Consider the following 21,208-nt stretch of genomic DNA (forward strand, 5'->3'; position numbering starts at 1 on the left):
GGGAAGCTATCATTAACAGCACACCTACCTAAGACACTTCTAATGGGACTGCTGAGCAATCAGCACTTTAACATTGCCTTTAACATTTGAGACCTGGGTCATGACTTCTGAAGTCAAACCAGCAGCACATACCACATCTCCTCAAGTTGCTCTGACCTCACCCACAACAGCTGAGGCAGCCCTAAGACTGAGCCCATCATGGCCTCCCAACCCTCAGCCTTCTGAGGCTGCTCACTTCTCAAACTCTCTGGACTCATTGCTGAAGCTGAGATGTCACAGAAGTGAGAATTACAGCAACTTGCTTCTGCTACTGAACTGCTTTTTTCATAAAGTCTATCTGGCCCTAAGCATCATGAGCACAGTATGAGGAAGGATGGACAACAGAAATGCAACAACCTAAGTGTAGCAAGACGAACCTCTTTTAGGGCACGGCGCTTCAAGGTCCAACCAGGTGTTCCAGCAGAAACTCACAAATATTGCTCTGAGTCTATAGCCCTCAGGATTGACCAGCCTGGATCAGTGCTATTGCTCAGAGAGCAGCCAATCTCCCTGCTGGCTTGCTCAGGACTGAGCTGAGCCTATGACTCAGGCCTCACCTTTTATTGGCCCCCTAATCCTGCTCATGTGCAGTTGGGTCCCGCCCTAATCAGGCACAGGTGGGCATAACACAAGCTCATGCCCACTACCTGGCAATTAGTGGCACCTGGTTGCCTCATTTCACTACACCTAAGTCCCATGAAACAAATTAGTTAAGTATCCTTTACAATAATGAGGACATATTTTGTGTAAGCTACACAACAGCCTGATTGTAATGCTCACATCTTCTAGGAAAAAAAAAATCTTAGAAATTTATATCCTCATTTCTATACAGGTGATATTTCTCAAATGGTTATTCTAAATATGGCTTTTCCCTACTTATACAAGAACTACAGATCTTTAGGAAACTGAAAAACTGAAGCACTTGACATTACTGTCTGCTTTTGGAAAGAGCTCTTCCCTCTTGGCAATTCAAAGCTTGAGAAGAAAAACAAAACCCCCAAAAAATCATTCTTTCATGGAATCAAGTTAAAAACACTGCATAAATATTGGGCCATGGTGATGCCAATGGGTAACAAGCTGCTTTGGGAAGATGCAATGCCAGAACAAAAATGGAGAAGAAAAAAATGCCAAACCACAAGTAGTTATCCATATGGAACAGAATGCTTGAAGTTGAAAGGGACCTTGTCCAACCCCACCGATCAAGCAGGGATGAGAAAAGGAACCATACGGTATACATCTCCCACATCTTGCCAAAAAATGTATTTTTAACATCACTCCTATTCAACACAGCTTTGCAAAAATCTGCTAAAAAGCTGCAATTCAGACAGATCTTTATTTATTTGGGGGAGGGGTGGGGCAGAGTGTAAGGATTTGATTTAAAACATAAAATATTACAAGATTTTTCTGTCACCAACATTTTCAGCAATGACTGAGGAAACACAGTTGGACATCATCTTCCCTGCTCCCACCATATATCCTAAAGAATTCACTTGAAATTGGACTCTCTGCTCTAATGGGAGGCTTGGAAATAAAGGCAAGATAACCGATGATTTGAGGTTCAGTCATCAACTTCTCTCTCTGGATACACTTTGCTGAACAGTTACCATAAATTGAGAAATACTTTGTATCATATCCAAGGCTTCCAGTCAGTATCTATAGATACATTAAAAGTTGCAGCTGCTGTAAGAAGTTTTTCTAAAAATATAAATGATGGCATTTCCTGCATTTGAGAGGGATACAAACATGTCATCTAGACATCACTGAGGGTCTTTGTAATGCCACTTGTTAAAGATACAGTGGAAACTCAGCAGTATCTTAAAACAAGTCAGAATAGTCCCTTCTACTATCTTTACAACTCCGGCTCTACTGGGAAGCACAGCTTTCCTGCTCTTGCATACAGGGCTGTAGCAGCCTTTAAAATTGCTACAGCCAAAGCTTCCCTAGTACTTCTTCACCAGTAGTATCAATTCTTCAAGTGAAAACAGTTCCTCCTTCCTCAAGACAACAAGAATTAGCCTCTACTTGAAAATTAAACAGGGCCAGGGCACAAGACTATGTTCAGTATCAGAATCCCAACATTAAATAGATGCTCACAGCCACTTTATGACAAAGAAATTAAACTCTGCCCTTTTTGTCTGCATCTGCTTCTCACAACATTGCCTGTGAAATGTTACGCTGAGAAAAATCAATTTGTCAAGTAGCCTACATAACTGCTTTTAATTCTTGAATAGATTTGCTATTTAAAGTCTTCAGCCCAACATTTACATCTGAACTTAAATTTACCCCTATTGAATTTCAGTTCTTATTTTTCTCTAGAGGCATGCCTTTGCATTACCAAGGTCTTTGTCCAAGTTTAACATCCTTCAATGTCCATGAGCTGTCCCCCACGTGATAAATAGAAAAAATCCTCCTAACTGTTAATACATAAAGCAATTTTTTTTTAGACAATGTCTGAGGTCGGAATGGATGTCTGAAGGTCATCTTGTCCAACCCCCTGCTCAAGCAGGGTCACCTAAAGCGAGGTGCCCAGGACCATGTCCAGAAAGCTTCCAGGCATCTCCAAGGCTGGAGACTCCACAACCTCTTTGAGCAGTCTGTGCCATGGCTCAGTCACCCTCACAGGGAAGTGCTCTCTCATATTCAGGCAAACTGAACAGTAGTTTGTTTCAGCAATTTATACCCAATGTAATTTTCTCTTTGAGTAAAGATCACCCTTTAACATTCTCCTCAAGATTGAATCTATGCTTATGATTACTTAGTTTTTACTCTTACCACAACACATAAAAAATAGTGAGAACTGTTCCAAAAGCAGTGATGATAACAGACACTGAAAACCAAGCACTGGTCCCTCTGGTTTTAGATCTTGCTCTTAACATCTTGCCAGTTTATCTGGAAGTAGTGTTTAAATAACGTGTAACTGGAAAAATTACTACTTTTGAAGAAAACAACTAAGCTACCTTCAGTAAAACAAACCCACAAATTTCTCTTCATTGGTTTCTGGTGGTTTACAAGTCATTTGTACTTATCATAACAGAGTTCTATGCTTACATTAGTCCATCCATACCAATTTCCAGCCTTCATTCTCTGAAATTCCTGGACAGAACCTCCACCTATTCATAGCTAGAAATATTTCCATTTTGGTCAATAGGACACACAACATCTGTAGCATGCAGAAACTTCACAGCTCTTAATTAATATTCTTTGTAGTCCCAGTAGTGTAATGAACCAATAGCTTGGTTTCTTGGACTGGGAATGTTTACATAGCATGTTATTTACCTTACTTCTTACTTTAAAAAAAAAAAAAATCTGAAATACAGCTCGACTGAAAATGCAAAAAATTTAATGTCACACTGCACCCTCTGTCATTCAAGTTTTGGGTTTTTTTCAAAGTACTTTTCTTTAATAACAGTTGGAGAAACCCTCTATTTGTTCACCAATGACTTTGAAAGTCAAATGGAGGTCTTCATTTGACATGCAGATTTACTAGTACTAAATCTTATATTCAGGTCAAAATACCCAAGGCTTTTAGGTTCTCCCACACAACTCCATTAGTCCCTCAAGCAATCACATACAAACACTTTGCAGCATGACCTATGTCAAAGAAGTGTGAGGTTTCTAAACTTTAAATATCAGAATGTTTTTATGACTTCCATCTAAGCTGCATATATTGCTAAAGAAGAAAGACTGAGCTATAATTCTATACTACTTTTAACACACAGTGACCCTGGACTAACAATTAGTAATAGGACATCTCCTCAAAAAGTAATTACAGCTGCTCTGTGTTCTTCCTTACTGACCTACACTTAAGCTTGTAATCCAAAATGCTAACATTTGCTACTATCTTCCTTCACAATTTGTGACTCCTTTCAGTTAGAAGGTAAGAGAATCATAGAATGTCTAAAGAAAATATTATATTACCATTATTGCATGAACAGAATAGATACATTTCAAAAGCTGATATAAAAAAAATTAGTATTTCCTACTGGCATGGATACAACTGAGTTTGCATGAGGACAATGTTTCAACACAACCTCCATTTATTCCAGGCCATTTGACAGTACTGTAGAAGGTCACTTCGTAGAATTCCAACACCATGACTCTTAGGTCTATAGATCACTAGAAAATATTTTCTCCTTTATTTTGCTAGAGGTTTTTCCTCAAAATCATAAATCACTCATTAAAACCTTCAAAATGCAACACTACGCAACACAGAAGAACTGTGATCTCAACAACACAGTAATACAAATGACAAGGCATCAGAATCAAAAACCTGCTGTATGGACTCAAGAAAAAGTAAGATTTATACAGTACTTTCCAGTCCTACCTTCCACCTATCACATGCTGTATTGAAAGCCACACAGTCACTACACAAACAACAACTACAGAAGAGCTGCTGCATCTAAGTTGTTACTGAGTTCTATTTAAAAAAACCAAAAATCCCCCAAAAAACAGATACACTATCCCATAACATTTTTTGGGGTGCAATTAGCATTGCTTCTCTTCCCAGGTGTTTATTTGGTTTTATTATGGACACTACAGAAAATGAGAATTTCAATTCACCATTCCTATTGTTCAGACACTTCTGAGCTCATATTATCACAAGCAATAACAAAAATTGCTAAACTCTGAGCAGCTTATTTAATTGGGTACTCAATCACTGGAAAACGAGCACCCTTGCTAATTTGTTTATTTGAAGTCCGTTTGATACCTACTAATTCCTGAATCCTTCTGAAATCACTCCCAAGGGGTGAATTAGTGTACTTCTCCAAAACCTGAGTCCTTGATTAAATATGTCTCTTCTTGAAGAATGAACTAGGGAAGAATATGAGGGGTTTTTTATCCCCAAAATGCCAGAAAAAGTACCCTGTACAGTTTGAGAAAGATTTATTTAAATGTTCTGAGAATGTTACTAAATTCAGCAATAATTTCTATACAGAAAATCTATGGACACACTCATATGTGGATATCATGACTGTCTGCTTGTTACAGTATTTCCTCAGGACAAAGGTGGGAAGCGACCAAAAGATTTACCAAGCTCTGATCTCTCACATTCTGGGCATCAAAATCCAGATCACAGACCTGCAGGACACATGCTTTTCTGGGTAAATATGACACTGAAGAAAGGTTTGCCTAACCTAAATTTTTCTCTGATGGATTTTAAGGGTATAAATAACCACAACAAAACATGGGGCTCAAAAGGATCCAGTGCTACCTTTGATGGACACTAAAAAACTGATGTGAGAAATATTTTCAGAAACATTCCTATTAAGTTTCTTTTTTTCAAATACATAATACAAGTAATTGCTGAAACCCAAAAGCTGGACCAACTAACGTACTGTGCTATTTTTATGTGTTACTAATACTTTTAAGAAAACTGTAACCCAATTAGAAATATAAGGGTAAGTTGTTAGGAACTTACATTGTCAGTAAAGATCTTTTGAGTAGGCTGTGGCCAAAGAAAGTAAAAAAAGAATCCTTAAAGTGAAATTGTTTAATTAATCTAAAAGTAAGTCTGTAATTCAGCACCAAAACACCTCTCCTTAAAAAAGAAATAATTTTGTCAAAATCTGAATTTGTGAGGCCCATGTCATGTTATTTCCATGAGGAAAATTGGAATTGCTATGATTTCTGATGTCCTGGTATTTCACTAATGAGCACTGCCATGGCCACCTACAAAAACGTAAGTGGTAAAGAGCTTCCTCCTTCTGTGTACAAAAACTGGAGATAAAGCAAATAAATATTTTTTCAGAGTATCTTGGGCAAACACACTTGAAGTTGGTGACTGCAGCATTGAAATTAGCATATCAGCACCATGTCTTAGGATAGTAAAACACACAATTTTAATTCAAGAAAGAAACTGAAGAATTATTCAAAAAATTTAATAAAGAAGCAAAATTATTAAGGGACTGCCTGGGGGTGGGGGAGTGTTCATCTCATTTGTTTTCAAAGATTTACTTTGGTTGAGTATAAAAAATAAGCAAATCTGGACACTCAAATTTAGTAACAAGTAGAAATTTGTCCCAATTAATTTACTATTTCTACTGCAAATAAAATTAAATAATCATTATTTAAAAATACAGAAGCGCTATCAAGCAGCTGAAATGTACTTATTTTCAAATTGCTTTCAATCTTGCTCCTTCCCTCCCAAAGAAAATTAATAATAAATAGCAGAGGGGCAATAAGTATAGTACTCTTACAAAGTCAACAGCTGCATAGTCTTGTGTATATTTGTTCTTAATACTGCATTTCTTCATTTTTCCTCCCTGAACCCTTCAAGTGACTTTACTTTTAAACAGACAATTTGCAGACATTCTTGGAAGTCTGCAAAGCTCTTTCACTAAGCTTTTGATTAAAGGTGGAACAGTCTACTCTAGAACAAGCATACTACAGAAGCCAAAGCATGGGTTTCTCCTTCACAGTTTTTGTAGAAAACAGTAAAATTTCTTTTCTTAATTACAAACCAGAGCTGGTTATTTAGTAAGAAATAGAAAAAAATTACCATGTGACATGCATAGACAAAACTGATTTCTAACAAAAATGATCCCTTAAAAAACCCCCTTTAAATATAGAATGTACATCCTTCATATTGTCTTACTAATATAGAAGTGTAAGACCAACTATTTTTGCAAGTTATATGAAAAAAAGCAAGTCAGTTGTGACAGTTTCATTTTTTATATAACTTATTCCCTTATATTTCCCCTATCTTGTTCTTCTCTTTTCTGAAAAACAAACTCCAGTGCTAGCAAAAATCATGACTGAAAATCATCCCACTGAAAACCGTACCATGAGAGAAAATACCCAATTCTGTATTTGAAGATCTATTTGAATGTGTTACAATTCAGAGCTATGACTTGAGTTTTAATCAAACCTTCACCCAGGACACTATGTCAAACAGTAGCAACAGTAGCAGGATGTATTGATTAACAGTGACAGACTCCCTGCAGCAAATCATGTCCCTAACACCAGATTCCCACTTAAGGGCTTCTCATTTAAGGGGGTTCTAGAAGCAATCCCAGTTGTTTATTCATAAAACAGTGAAACATCAGCAGAGCCATGCTTCCTCATTCTGGGGGAGCTGAACAAATTCCTGTATTCCTGGTTTTTATATTTAAAACTGGAAGAAGGTATGTAATTTTATGTTCCCTAGCACGTTGAAGTTTTTTGCTTATTGCAGTAAGGTTCAAGTGACAATTTACCTTTGAGAAAGTAGGTATTTTGTTTTCTCTTTGAATGTGACTTGTTATATGTTTTCTTTTCTCTTCTGATCGATAGACCCTCACTTCTTCTTCTCCCTTTGCTGTTCTCCATTCTTCTTGCCTACTGCAAAAAAACCCCCAAAAAACCCAAGACGTTAACTCCAAAGCAAAATACTACAACTGAGAGAATCTATTCCAAATAAAGGAATAAGTGTTCAACACTTAGAAGATGCTCTGAATAGTAGTTGTTCTCTTTACAGCCAGGATGCAGCTTCTAAATTACATTTCAATTTTATTTCAAAAGGCTAGAGCACTTTATATTTGATTGTGGCAAGCAGGGTTTTCTGCCTTACATCAATAACTATTCATCACAAGAATTAATTACAAAATTAAATTCGGCTTGAGTCTGGAAATCAAAATTCACCTCAGGCACCTAATGCATTAGGTCAGTGTCCGAGTCATAAATTACTGTACAATGGCAAGAAGAAATGGAGTTAATACATACTATCAACTTATGCTACAAGTCAGAAAACTTTGAAACAGCTCGATCACATTGTATATACAAATTTATATTACCCTGACATTTATTAAATGCCTTTTATTCACACTACTTCTATAAATTCAAAGATTTTTTGAGTGATATGCAACCAACTGATTCCAAACTATAACAGATTTTGTAAGAAATATGAGACCATGTATCAGGTAAATACCACACAAATAGTTCTGTTTAACTTAATTCACCAAACCAAAATTCACTGCAAACTTCTACTTACCTGGCCACACCAGAGGACAGCTCAGGCACCACAACCCTTCGACTCCAAGCCACAAGGTCCCTCTCAGTGGCTATTTCACTTCTTGGGGCGTTGCTGTGCATCTGACGCACACCCTCAATCTGTCCACTACGTCTCAATCCTATATTTGGTGGAGAATGTACTTCTGAGGTAGAACTTACAGATCCTAAAAAGTCAAAAAGTGAAAGTTTCACTTGATCTGAAATTCTAAGGGAAGCATTTAAGAAGAGAAACTCAGAATTAGAGGGGGGAAAAATTTACTTAATCTTCTGCTTCAAAATAAATCAAATACTAAGAGAATATAACAATTTCAGCAATTTCTATAGTCACCACAGCACACACTTAAACAGCTACAGGCTGCAGCAGTCTAAAAATTCATACTGAAAAGGAGCAGATGTATCAGCAAGCAGGAAGTGAAGCAAATGTTTGTCTGCTTTGAGGATGCTTCCAAAAACATCCATGAGAAGCTGACTTGCTACTGTACTATAGATCTGTATTATAAAACAGTGAGCTATCTCACTGAATCAGTGTATTCCTTAAAGAGACTTCTATTTTCTTAAAAATGAAGCCACTGCACTGGAGATTTTTAGGAAACCAAGCTGTAGAATTTAGACAAGAAATTGCAATGACTGAAAGAACAATCAGAAAACCAAAACCACAACAAAACCACATACACATGCAAGATCCTCCAAACATACATGGCAGGAAAATTTTAGCATTTTCCCACATCTTTACACACACAAACTACTCTTGCTTACTCCAGTGGACTGTCAACCATGATTTTTTAAGTGTTGAAAACTACTCTGTAATCTACTGCAAGCCATTGAAACAGGGATCAGCTATACAGAGAAACAAGTATCTCTTTCCTCTTTTTCTCCCTCCTATTTCCTTATCTGAGACAATTTAGATTTCAATCAAGTAGATGCCCAATTCCAGGCTGAACAGTAGGTCAGTTACTTCAGAGGGAACACAGTTCCAAATTTCCTGAATGAGCAGACAACAGCTTTAACAAAGACAAATTTCTAATGTGAAGAATCCCAAAATTCTGCCGAAAGGTAAAAAAAAAAATAATAGGAAAGCTGTATTATTTTCTATGGCTTCTCCTTTCCAGTAGTTCAACAGGAAGTACAAATCATGCATAATAAAGTGACTTGTATTTTCCAGCTCCCAGCTGTTTCAAGAGAAAAGCCACAGCACCCACCCCCTCCCCAGCCATCTACCTCTGCTTATGCGGGTGGTGCTACTGGTTCCTGCCTCCCCAGAACGTCTCTGGTCCTGCTCTTGTTGAAGTCTTTGAATCATGCTATCCAATGGACTAACTTCTTGATTTGCTTGTTGACTAAGAACTTGATTCAATCCTGTGAAGTAAAACACACAAAAGAACAACAGACAAATGTTGAAGAAAAAAGATTTTACAAACCACTCGTCTAAGTTTTAACTTTGAAACTTCTGAGTATATAATCACATATATAAGTATAGGCTAATGCATATATTTGTAACAGCCAAAGTTTAAACAAAATGATTTTTCTCTTAATATTGAGAGCACTGTATTTTCTGTGGTAGAGACAAGGTGATCACATGCCACTCCTAATAAAAGTTTAAATCTGATCAAGTGCTAGCAAGTCACAGAAGCTTAATACAACTGTTGCTTGTCTAGCTTAAGTCAATATAAGTTGCTCAAATGCATGCTTAGCCTATCCCAAACACATTATAAAAACACCCTAGTATAGGCCTCAGTAAAAACTACAGCAAGAAGGTGTAACTAAATGAGGAAAGAATTTTCTATTGGGAGAACAGTGAGAAGTAAAAATGCTTGACTGAGCTCCATATAGGCATAAATATTACACAGGCTAACTAATGCTAATTTTCTTTGGTATGCAAAGCAGCCAGAATACCTCCTTTTGGGGTAGGTCTCTTGAATAAAAGACAGGAAATTGTTCTCACAGAAGTGATTACAAGGTGATAATACTGTTTCTGTGCAGCAATCAAAAAACACATCACATAAGCATAAACAACACAAAAATTATCATACTCACAAATGTCACAAAAAATTAGAAAGGTATGGAGAAAAAGGCAAGGGATACAGTAATGATTTGGAAAGGAAATTTGATTCCTCCACACAAAACAGTTAGATGGTGGAGAAATGGGAAGTTCTGGTCAAGAAAAGCAAAACTGGCAAAACTTTCTAATGAGGGATGACAATGCTCAAAGAAACAAGCTACAGGGATTATTTTCCAGCACGATTCCAAAGGTACATCATAGCATAAACTGCACTTTGCAAGATCAAATACAAGATACTGAAGTAACTGAACTACAAAATTAAGAGGTCTGATTATGTGGCTAGAGAGAAGCAGGCATCTCGTAATAACATGATAGTATGCAGAAAGAACATAAATATTTAACAGAGTGATTTCAGGGTTTCAAGGTTATTGCAGTTGAAGGCAACTTCCCTAAAGCATCAGAAGCTTGGGTTCATGGAATGAGCTCTGGTATAACCACAGCTGGATGTCTTCTGACTCATGTGGCGAGACAGTCAGATTTACTTGGTGATCTCATGAGCAGCCTGTCTACTGAAAACTGGGAAATATTACTAATAATCCAAGAATGATCTTAAATAAGGAAACTGCTACCTAAACAAAATGAATGGGTTTTATGCTTATGAAATTTTGCCTTCACAAGTAACAGCAAGGTGTTTTGGTTTTTTTTAAATTAAATATTAAGGACACTTTGTTTGATTGTTCAAATAATGTGGTTTAAGGGAGCTTCATGTACACCTAAGCAGTACATCAAGCATGACTACCTGAATACCCCCTACTTTATACGCCTCTACTGAAAACTCGACAAGAAATAAATTAACAAGGCTCTGAGGGAGATCCATCAAATCCCACAGTAAATTTTTAGAAATCAAGGAGGTTCCTCAGTGGAAAGGAATATCTGAAATACATGAACACAGTTCAGCTCTGCATAAGACTTCATATACTGTTGCTAAGCTGTATTGAGGTAGAAAAATGCCTGTCTCTCTAAAATCACTCTGGCTCTCCATCAGTCTGGTTGATGGCTTTGGTTATTGAATAAAACACTACAGACATCATTGTCACATACATCATGTAGCCATGCCACTACATTTAATATTGTTTAGTTTATGTAAAGAGTCTGACTTGTCTCAAGATATAAGGGATTTTGAGGGAAGTGATTCTCCCCCTCTACTCAGCTCTCATGAGACCCCCACCTAGAGTACTGCATCCAGTTCTGGAGCCCCTGTTACATGAGGGACATGGATGTTCTGGAGCATGTCCAGAGAAGGGCCATGAGGATGATCAGAGGGCTGGAGCAGTTCTCCTATGAAGACAGAGAGTTGGGGTTATTCAGTCTGGAAAGGAGAGGCTCCCAAGGAGAACTCATTGTAGCCTTCCAGTATCTGAAGGGGAGCTACAAGAAAGCTGGTGAGGGACTTTTTAGGATGTTAAGCAGTGACAGGACCAGGGTGAATGGATTCAAACTAGAGGAGGGTAGATTTAGATTGGATGTTAGGAAGAAGTTCTTCACCATGAGGGTGATGAGACACTGGAAAAAGTTGCCCACAGAGGTGGTGGAAGCCCCAGCCCTGGAATTTTTTAAGGCCAGTGATCTAGAGGGAGGTGTCCCTGCCCACGGCAGGGGGGCTGGAACTGTATGATCTTACAGGTCCCTTCCAACCCTGAAAATTCTACAGTTCTATGATACTATATTGAAGACTGATTCCACATTTTCAAATCTGCAGCATTTCAGAATGTCATGGCTCTGTGCTGGATCTGGAACAACAAGATCAAAATCTAATCCTTCCTTGAAAGCCAAATTTAGCTTCAAAGCCACTAGCTAAAAAGCTAGTTATAAAACATGGCATGCATAAACCAGAAAGGATGTTTAGTCTGCCTACAATTGCTTCTCAGATAGCATTTGTTCCTAGAATTTTGGAGGAAATATAAATGCCCCTTATAAATTATTATTTAAGATTTCAATGGCTTGTAATCCTCTGGTCCACAAATGAGGATAAAGAGATCTTTTGGTAACAATACTGCTGGTTAACCTTCCTGGAATGTCCACCCCGTATGTTTAAGTATGGTGTACATATAAGCCACATTTACAGGCACAGTCAGTTTTCCTGTATTTATAAGAACATACAAATACTTAACAATGCCTATCTTTAAAATATTTAAAACCACTTTCACCAGTCATTGTTTGCTTATTTATATTAATATTGAACTACTGACAAGAAACAAATAGGCATTGTTTTTACATCCTCACCAATGTGGACCACCTTTCCAACTGGCACAAAATATACACATTCCTCTCATGTTGTGTGCATGGAGAATACAATTTCCAAATAACTTCCTAGATTTTGTATCCTCATCAAGTCGCCAGAGTTTTCTAACTAAATCATAAAAGCTTAAGTTGAATGACTGCCTTCATCTAAAGAGGGAGACGATTTTGCACGTTTCAGGTGTCCTCTCATTCTTCTCTTCACGTAGGTATTACCTGTTAAAACTGATCTGTGGAAGATCAGTGGACTTTCTGAAGGAGCAAATCTTACCCCAAATAAATCAACTGCAAGGTCACAAAGCATCACACACTATTCCAACAACATGACTTTCAAGCTAACTGGCATTGTAGAATCAACTAATACTGACCAAGTCAATGACAGTATTGGAAGCAAAACTGTCTCAAGCAATCAATGCCAAGGACATTTCAATTCTTCCACAGCACATGAGCTACTACACTCAAATTAAGAAAAAGAACAGAGTGAAAGTGTAGATCACCTGGAGGTGATAGACTCTGTGTAGATAGACTACTGTGATCCTGTGACACATACAGACTGAAGTGAAATTTTCCATACCTGAAGATGTCACTCCCATCTGAGGAATAAGCTGTTCTTCCCTGCAGTTCTCACGACCTGGAACTAGTCTTTGATACCTTGCAGGATGAGGGTTGCCATCCACATCAACCAAAAACGGGGGAGGCATAAGGTGTGGAGCCTGCTGTGTCTGTTCATCCAGGACAAAGTTGTTGGCATCGCGGATAAGGGGCCGATAATCACTATGAAAGAACATCTGATCTGCTATCTGTAAACAAAGTCATTTTGTAATTTTTTTAAAGAACCTATTAAGAAAAGCATGCAAAAACAAGGTTTTTAAGCTGATCTGCTTATCTCACTTTGAAGTAGAAAATTTAATGACTCTAGAATTTTTTTTTCCCCCAGTACCCTTTTTCTCTATTATAGAACAAGGAAAACAATCCACATTTGACAGCAGGAAACATTTGAATGGCAGGGCTATGTGGCAGTACTTAACTGCTTGAAGACATTTTACAGAACACAGCACAGACATATTAAATAGGTTACAAATTTTCTTCTATACTCTGAATATATGAATATATATTCTGATAATGAAAACTGTCACAGACTTATGAGCTGTAGTGTAGGAAGAGGAGGAATAGGAAAACATTTATCACATCACATCATTGCCAAATATTTTAATACCAAGAGCCAAACATATATATTCCTACTGTAATGCTAAATACATAAAAAAGTTGCAGTAGATAAACTAAAACTGTTAAGTTGAATTTTGAGACTCAAAATTTTATTTTGATTTCAGTCCACCTGTTCATAATTTATCCTAGATGACTTTCCACAGACACTCAAGACTGACAAATTTTTTTGTCCAAATAGTATGCTCCACAAGTATGTGAATCTCAGAATGATACAATGAGAAAGGCAGCAAAAAGGGGAAGAGAACAGAAGACAAACTGATATGTTTACTACATATCCCAACACTACCTACCATCAAGAAAATCCCCAAAAAGCGGTAAAATCAACATTCATGCAAAACAGATTGCCAGTACTGCATAATAATTATTAAATGACTGACTCAAAGCATAAAAATTAAAAAAAAAATCTCATCTTAGGTGTTAGAGAGGTATTTGAGCATGAGCAGAGGAATGCCTGAGATGTCATAAAACATACTCTAATTTCTAAAGAGCATGCTCTACTCTGACCAGTCCATAACACAATTTTCAGTAATTTCTTATGTATAAATTAGTAAGGCAGAGTTTGTGCTGTCTACTCGGAGGTCCTCTGTCTCAATGACAGAGGATGTCCTCTCCTGGATGTGACCAGACCAGGAAGGAAAGATGAAGAGAAACATCCCTCAGTTACTACATCAGAAAGTGACTACATGCATCCACATGAACTGGATTTAAAATTAAATAAATGTCACAGGACTCACAGGACCCAGAGCCCTCCCCCCTCCAAAAAAAAAAAAATCAGAAAACTAACAGGAAGAAAATTGGAAGTTGCATGGAAAGATGCAGTGGCAAAAAAATTACTTCAGGGATTCAAGAGATTATCCTTACAAAGTACAGATGGAAATGGTGAGATCCAGCTGCAGTAAGAAGCCCTGACTGGATGAAGCCTTCTTGCTGGATACTTTGTTAACAGATTTCTTAAAAGAGACTGAATCAGAAACATGCAAGTACCTTCATGCCTCTGACTGACAGAATCAAAGCCTTGTTAACAATTTTGCTCCCTCAGCTCAAATAGCTCAAGATGATAAGAGACACATGTCATCTAGAAGAACATAAGAGATCCCCTGGAATCATAACAGAGCACCCAAGTACCTTCACCAAGTGTAAATTTTCTTATTAAGTACTTTCCACACTGAAAAAGATTTTTCAATAGCATAAGCATACTGAGTTTTAATGTATTGTGATTTGGTTGTACAGTGCATTCCAGGTTCAGTAAGCAAAGGTAAGATCTGAAAAAAACTTCCTTAGATTCAGTGACCTCTACCAGACTAGCCTCTGGTGCAAGATAATGAGTGACTCTGCAATTACCCTTCTGTGTACTCTGTACTGTAATCAAGTATGGTAGAGAGAGTAAATAATTTCCTGCTCCATAGGATAAGAATGTCACTTCATGAAGAATCAAGGCTCAGACCTACTCTCTCAAGTAGAATACTGCAATATCCCAACTGGAACCAAGGGCAACAACCTTGCCCTGAGGCTATTTCAAGTCCTAAGAAAAAATCAGAAGAACTAAAGATGTTTTAGAAAAACTCAAATGGCTATGTTCAGACAGCTACTTACAAGTACTAACAATGAGACCTATTTCTTGATATCCTCAGAGAATAAGTTCATGACAAAAAGATGATACATCACCACCATTAGGCCATGAGACCTCTGTACATAATGATTTCACAGACCCAGTCTGGGTTTCATTCAAAAAGCTTTCCACGAGGTACAAGCTCTACAAATAGGTTCTCCTTTACTAACTACACTACATATTCAGAATGCTCATTTTCTCCAAATGCTCACACCAACACAAATGCAAAGAGGCTTTTCCCTCTTTTTCCCCCTATTGCACCAATCCACCACACTGGAGCTGTCCACTTGAAGAAAGAGAACTGTGATTTGGGCAGTCTACAGGAGTTTAAAAGTCTTAGAAAGCTCAGAGACCTAGTCCAGTCTAGGATTTAAAATAAACAGAAAAGGTACCTTATGCTTCAGGACAGTCAGGCATTCCTGGGCAAGCTTCCACCTAAGCAACAAAGTGAATGTGCCCTGCTAAGAGTGAGCTGAGCTCATCTCTCATGTCTGATGAGCTTCACACACACAGAAATCTCAGCTGAGATTGGGTCAGGGTTCCCTTAATTGGGTCAAATAACAAAGGAGCCCCAAGCAAGTAGCAAATGTATTCTTTCCCCCCTCAAAGAATTACTCCATGAAAATACTTATACAAAACAAAACAACCCACAAAACACCACAACCTCAATGGTCTTCACAATGGCCAGGACTACTGGGGTAAAAACAAACAAACAAAAAAACCCAACCAACCAACCAACCAAACAAAAAACAAAAACAAACAAAAAAAAGCACCTGAGTGGTGGTTCCAGACAATTGGGAACACAGATAAATAACAAGAAAAAATATGTGTGGAAACCAAGAGCCTGATATCTCAGCAGAGCTAACACTATCTCAACTATAATTATTGTCCTGAGCACAACTCACAAAGGCAGGAGTATAGGACAAGTTACCACACTCCTTTCCTTCTATAAAAATAATTTCCCAGAGTATATGAAAACCACTTTAAAGCCAAAAAACCACAGGTCCTACCAGAGCATATTCTCACATAGTGTCTTAAAAAAAAACCAAAACACAACAAGTATCTGAGGGCAGAAGGACAAAGGTAACACCTAATCCCCACCACCCACCTGTCTGTACTTAGGTTTTTCCACAAAGCAAGTCATAGAGAAATGGAGATGGAACCAGACAAGAAGATTGGAAACTTCCAAGCTAAGGTTTCTTTAAGTTGAAGCCTGAGAGTAAAGAGGTAACAAATCTAATTCCTATTTGCTCCCATTTCTTCTATGGCCAAGAAGACCAAGATTACCAATGGCACAGAATCAGCTGCAAAGGATCATTTCCGAGCACCCAATGAATGAAAAAATTTGAACATACTTTTTCTCAAAAGCTGCAGTGAAAAAGCCCCAAGATAAGAAAGAGATTGTAGAATTCAAGAAGTGAAAAGCAATTCTTTCCCTTCTTCAAACAGATCAAATCCCTCACAAGGTAAATTCTCAAATGACAGTGTAAAGGAAACTGCTGGTCTATCACAGCAGAGACAAAAAGGCTCTCGTTTTCAATTCCATTTCCAATGTTCCTGAGTATCAGAGAACCATGCACTTCAAAAAGTATTAGAGAGAAAAATAAAGCTGGAACAATCCATAGACATGGTGAGAGAAAAATGTTTCTAGTGCAACAGAATTTAAAGTTTGAAAAAGTGAGAACTCTGAAAAACAAAGACCTTGAAAACTCTCTGATAATGCTGGTTTTCCTTGCTTGTAGTATGGCTGCTTGTTTGTTTCCTTTGGAGTGGAAGGGGAAATGCTCAGCTATTAATAGCTGAGGTACAGCAACAGCAGCCAAGTACCAAGTACTTCAAATTATAGTTGCGAGACAGGGAAAGCAAAAAAAATCCCTGATATACAAATGCTGCTGAAGGGACCATCAAAACAAGAGCTAGCAGACTACAGAAAGAAATGTACTGGCTTACAAAACAAAGATTAAAATTCCTTTTGCTCTCCTTCCTTCAAGCCCCTCTGTGTTGCTGTTTGCTGAAATGCTTTCAAGGCCAGAGTTCAAAGAGTCAGCGCTTTACCAACAACCTTCAAGTACCAGCTACCAGAAGCAGAAACAAGTATTTCCTGAAGTCTCAGAAAGAGGGAGAGCAGACACACCTCACCTCTTCCCTGGGTGGCAAAAGAACAACTAGGACCATGTGGCAATTCTAAACTAGGTAACCTATATAGTTGACAGGGCACGTTCACCCACAGAGAGAAAAAAAAAAAACCACCACCATGTTATCTTTACAGTCATGAGGGTCTGTGGCAAGACACCCACACTTAAAATACATTAAGTAGACGATGACATTAGAATAAAAATGTAATATTTTAATCATGCAGTAACATTGGAACATTGCTGTGTAAGCACTAAGGCATCCACAACAGCAGAACTTCCCTAGGAGATACAAAACTGTATCACTAGAATATATGGTACATTTATTATAAACAGCTGTCTCCCAAGCAATGAAATGTTTAAATACAGATAGCAGGAATTTTATCTCAGTTAAAGCAAAATGTTCAACTGTTACCAATTCCACTGCAGTTTACTTGTATTATTCACATGAATCCCTTACAAGAAACTTGTAACCTTGTCACTTAAGAGAGTAGATGGTGACTGGGTAATTTTTGTACTTGTTTTTATAATTATTTTTAACTTCCTATGTAAACAATAGCTTAGTAGCATGTTTCCATAGTTCAAACAAAATACAGTGAAATAAAGTTTAATGTTCTCACCAGGAATCTGAAACATCCCACATTAATGGCTGAAAATTGTGTTAAGATACACCCTCTTGAAATAAAGCTATGAAGGAGTTTGCAAGAATACATTCAACACAGATTAACATTTTTATTTTCATTTTGCACTGTACCTTGTCATATTTGCTACTGGAACCAAAGCCAAAAATCAGAAGGTGACCGTGAGAATCAGTACATGCAAAATGCTGTCCATCAGGAGAGCACTTGCAGTCAAAAACTGCACCATGTCCTTGTCCTTCAATCTGAAATACATCAACATACAAAATAATTAAGTTACCAGAAATATATAATTTTCAATTATGATTCTCAAAACTGTGCTGGTGATGTTGAAAATTATTATAATATCTGTAAGACAGTATACTGCTACAGAGAAGGTACTTTAAAACATACTTTACTTTTAAGCTATTCAGTTAATTAGTGAATTTTGTAATAATGCTCATGAGAGATGCCAAATTGATAGTAGTAGAAACTGACAGACTTTTATCCACAAAGCAGGCACAGTATAGGAAGTGAAAATAAAAGCTTCCCCTTGAACGTCCTGCTAGTAAGCCTAACCAGAGAGCTAGGTCCAGTTCAGGGCTTTAGTCACTGCACCCTTCCAATCCTCTGCCTCTTGCTAAGCTAGCCCAGTAGCTTTGGCTGCTCTGGTGTTGCAGAACACCTGCCCACTACAAAACGCACTGATGTGGACAACCCACATTACACAACTTAGCAACTGCCTCTTTCTGTCATTCCTACTCCTAATACATTGGAGTGGGGGAGGTGTAGATTTGTGTAAAAACTCCACTTTTTAAAGGAGAACTGCAAAGATTTTAAAAAAGGAATTTTTACCTGATACTCATTTTCTGTTTTCCAGTTCCATTAAGCCAGAACAAATGGGTTTTTGTTTTTCCCTGCAACCTGTCAATCAAGCAGAGGTGACCAATCACCACTCTGAATTTTCATGTCTTCAGCACCTCTTCAGAAAGCCCCTTTCTATTCTCCCCAGCAAAGCACTTTTGCATTTTCTTTAGAGACACCAAACAAAATTCTTTCCCTAACTGTGGCAGGCCTATACACTGCCAGAAAAAAAAACCAATGGTATTCAGCCTGCAGGCACTAACACTGTGCTCTACTGTAGAACCTCCCAGAGGCCACCAGCATTATTTTCAAAATTTAACAAACCAAGCCTGGAAAACCTGTGAGGTAGGTACTGTTCTCACTAACTTACAGGCTGAGACACAGGTAAGAAGTCTAATTCTTTTGCCCACATCCACACCCACATTCCTGCATGGACCCCAAGGGCAGAGTCTGCTACACCTATTCCTAGTGCTTTCATGTATTTGTAAAGGGCTTTCTTAATATACGAGTACTTTCCACTAAAGTCAAATTAGTTTCTGGATTATCAAAAAACCAACAGAAATCAGTGCAAGCTTTCTGTTCTATTTTGCTCATTATTCCTGAGGAAATGAATTCTTAACAGAAGTATTCTACAGAAAGAGATGGAAAATAAAAACAGTTTCTATTGAGTGACACTAACATCACAACAGCTAAGAAAGCAGAACAAATGTAGGCTAAGCAAGATTCAACAACCAAGCAAAGTTACAACTTTTTGTGGCTTTTTGTATGTAGAAAGCTCACCAGATCAAAGGGAGACACATGGGAAGGCAGGTGGAAAGGGGAAGGAAATTCAGTCCAAGAGTAAGCTTTACATAGAAATTTTGATTCTCTTCTCTTTCCTCCAGCTAAGGAAATGTGAAAGTAACGAGCTTCCTAACATTCAAGTCCTTCATAAATAGAAGTTTATGTTTCTCCTTAGAGCCTAGTATACAAAGATTTGCCTACCATGGCTAGGGGAAAAACAAGAAATAGAAGGAAAAAAATCAGACTGTTAAGATGACGTTTTCTCATTCTTCCCAGCAAGAAATTATTTTTATGGAACATTTTCAAGAAAGCCCAGATAGTGAGTGTTAAAAGAATAGTGAGCCACTTTTCAGTGATTAGTAAAGCACAGAGTTTTACTCTTAAGTGTGGTCAGAATCTGGTTTAAAATGTGCTTTTGGAAAGGACAGCAGTAAGATCTTTCAGTAAAACTGCTCAAGTCCCATATACAATTACTTGGAAATAGTTTTTTAATATTATAAGGGCAAAAATTACTAATGGGGATAATCTTCCAAGATATAATTATCATTCCTACAACAAATTAAAGGGCAAAGCCTGCCAGCATGTACCCAGTAGAATTTTTTTAAAACCAAAATATGTTTGGATTAATAAATGACACTTTACAATGGAATTTCTTCAATAATAAAACTAACATAACGAAGCTGGTAATTTGGAACACAAACTAAATGTTAACTTGCGTAAGAGGAAGCTGTGGTGATTCAGTGAATAGCAAGCTAAATAAAAGACTTCAGCAAGAAAGAGGATGCTTTCCCTGCTCCATCCCTTTTAAACCAAAGATGCACAAACTATAGGAAGAGCATGTCCAAAGAAGATGTATTGTTCATTCTGTCTGGAACCTTTCCCTGCTAGAAGGATACCAAAGATAATGGTAAACAGAAGAGACTACTTAGAAGAACAGAAAAAGCACTGGTCAATTAAGAGCTGTCCCAACAAAGGGTTGCCAAGAGTGAACATTTTAAGATACTACTAGTAGCAAAGCAAGTAGTAATGACTCTACAGCCACAAACAGGGAAGAACCAGTGATGCTACACAAGGACTAAGTTAAAACTACTTTCTGTCTCAGCACCAAGAATTAAGCTATTTTCACTAGCAAGGAAAACAATGGACATTGGTACATCATGAAGGGAGGAATGTTGATGAAATAAGAGAATGAAAAAGGGAAGTTATTCTTTTCCTCTCTGTTGAACAGAGCTTATTGTTTTCACTCGGAACAAAGAAGAACAGCTGTCAAACTAGAACACAAAGTAACACGTCTTAGATCCATAAAAATAAGTTTGTTATATGAAAACATAGTACCAACTCTAGAGAGAGGTCAATAATAAGCCTTTCTGACCTGACAGTGTGAGACTTAAAACCTAGTTTTTAAGAAAAAGATACAAGAGGGGAAAAAAAAAAAAAAAAGTAAAATGCAAATTAAGCAAGAATAGTGAGTACCAGACAAACTTAGCCGACTTTCTTTAGTAAAAGAACTGATTTTTTAATACCAAGAAAATATATTTCATTCAACTTAGCTAGATTTCACTGTAATGATATGGCACTGAAAACTTGGTTCAAATGGAACTGACTGTGATTAGTAGCAGAAATGCAGAGTAGGTAAACCTGCTAAGGAAAG

The 21,208-nt window shown here is 37.5% G+C and overlaps 1 protein-coding gene across 1 annotated transcript in view; it reads right to left on the reverse strand.

Moving 5' to 3' along the window:
- Window positions 1–21,208, reverse strand: part of PHIP (pleckstrin homology domain interacting protein) — a 111,673-nt gene that overhangs the window by 37,083 nt on the left and 53,382 nt on the right. The window contains exons 16-20 of the mRNA XM_030446811.1: window positions 18,048–18,176; window positions 12,900–13,125; window positions 9,247–9,384; window positions 8,009–8,192; window positions 7,236–7,359 (exon numbers count right to left, since the gene is read on the reverse strand). Of these exons, the coding sequence (XP_030302671.1) occupies window positions 7,236–7,359; window positions 8,009–8,192; window positions 9,247–9,384; window positions 12,900–13,125; window positions 18,048–18,176 (801 nt within the window). The remainder of the gene's footprint in view (window positions 1–7,235; window positions 7,360–8,008; window positions 8,193–9,246; window positions 9,385–12,899; window positions 13,126–18,047; window positions 18,177–21,208) is intronic.

The sequence above is a fragment of the Calypte anna genome, chromosome 3 (genome assembly GCF_003957555.1).
Source record: "Calypte anna isolate BGI_N300 chromosome 3, bCalAnn1_v1.p, whole genome shotgun sequence".
Lineage (NCBI taxonomy): Eukaryota > Metazoa > Chordata > Aves > Apodiformes > Trochilidae > Calypte > Calypte anna.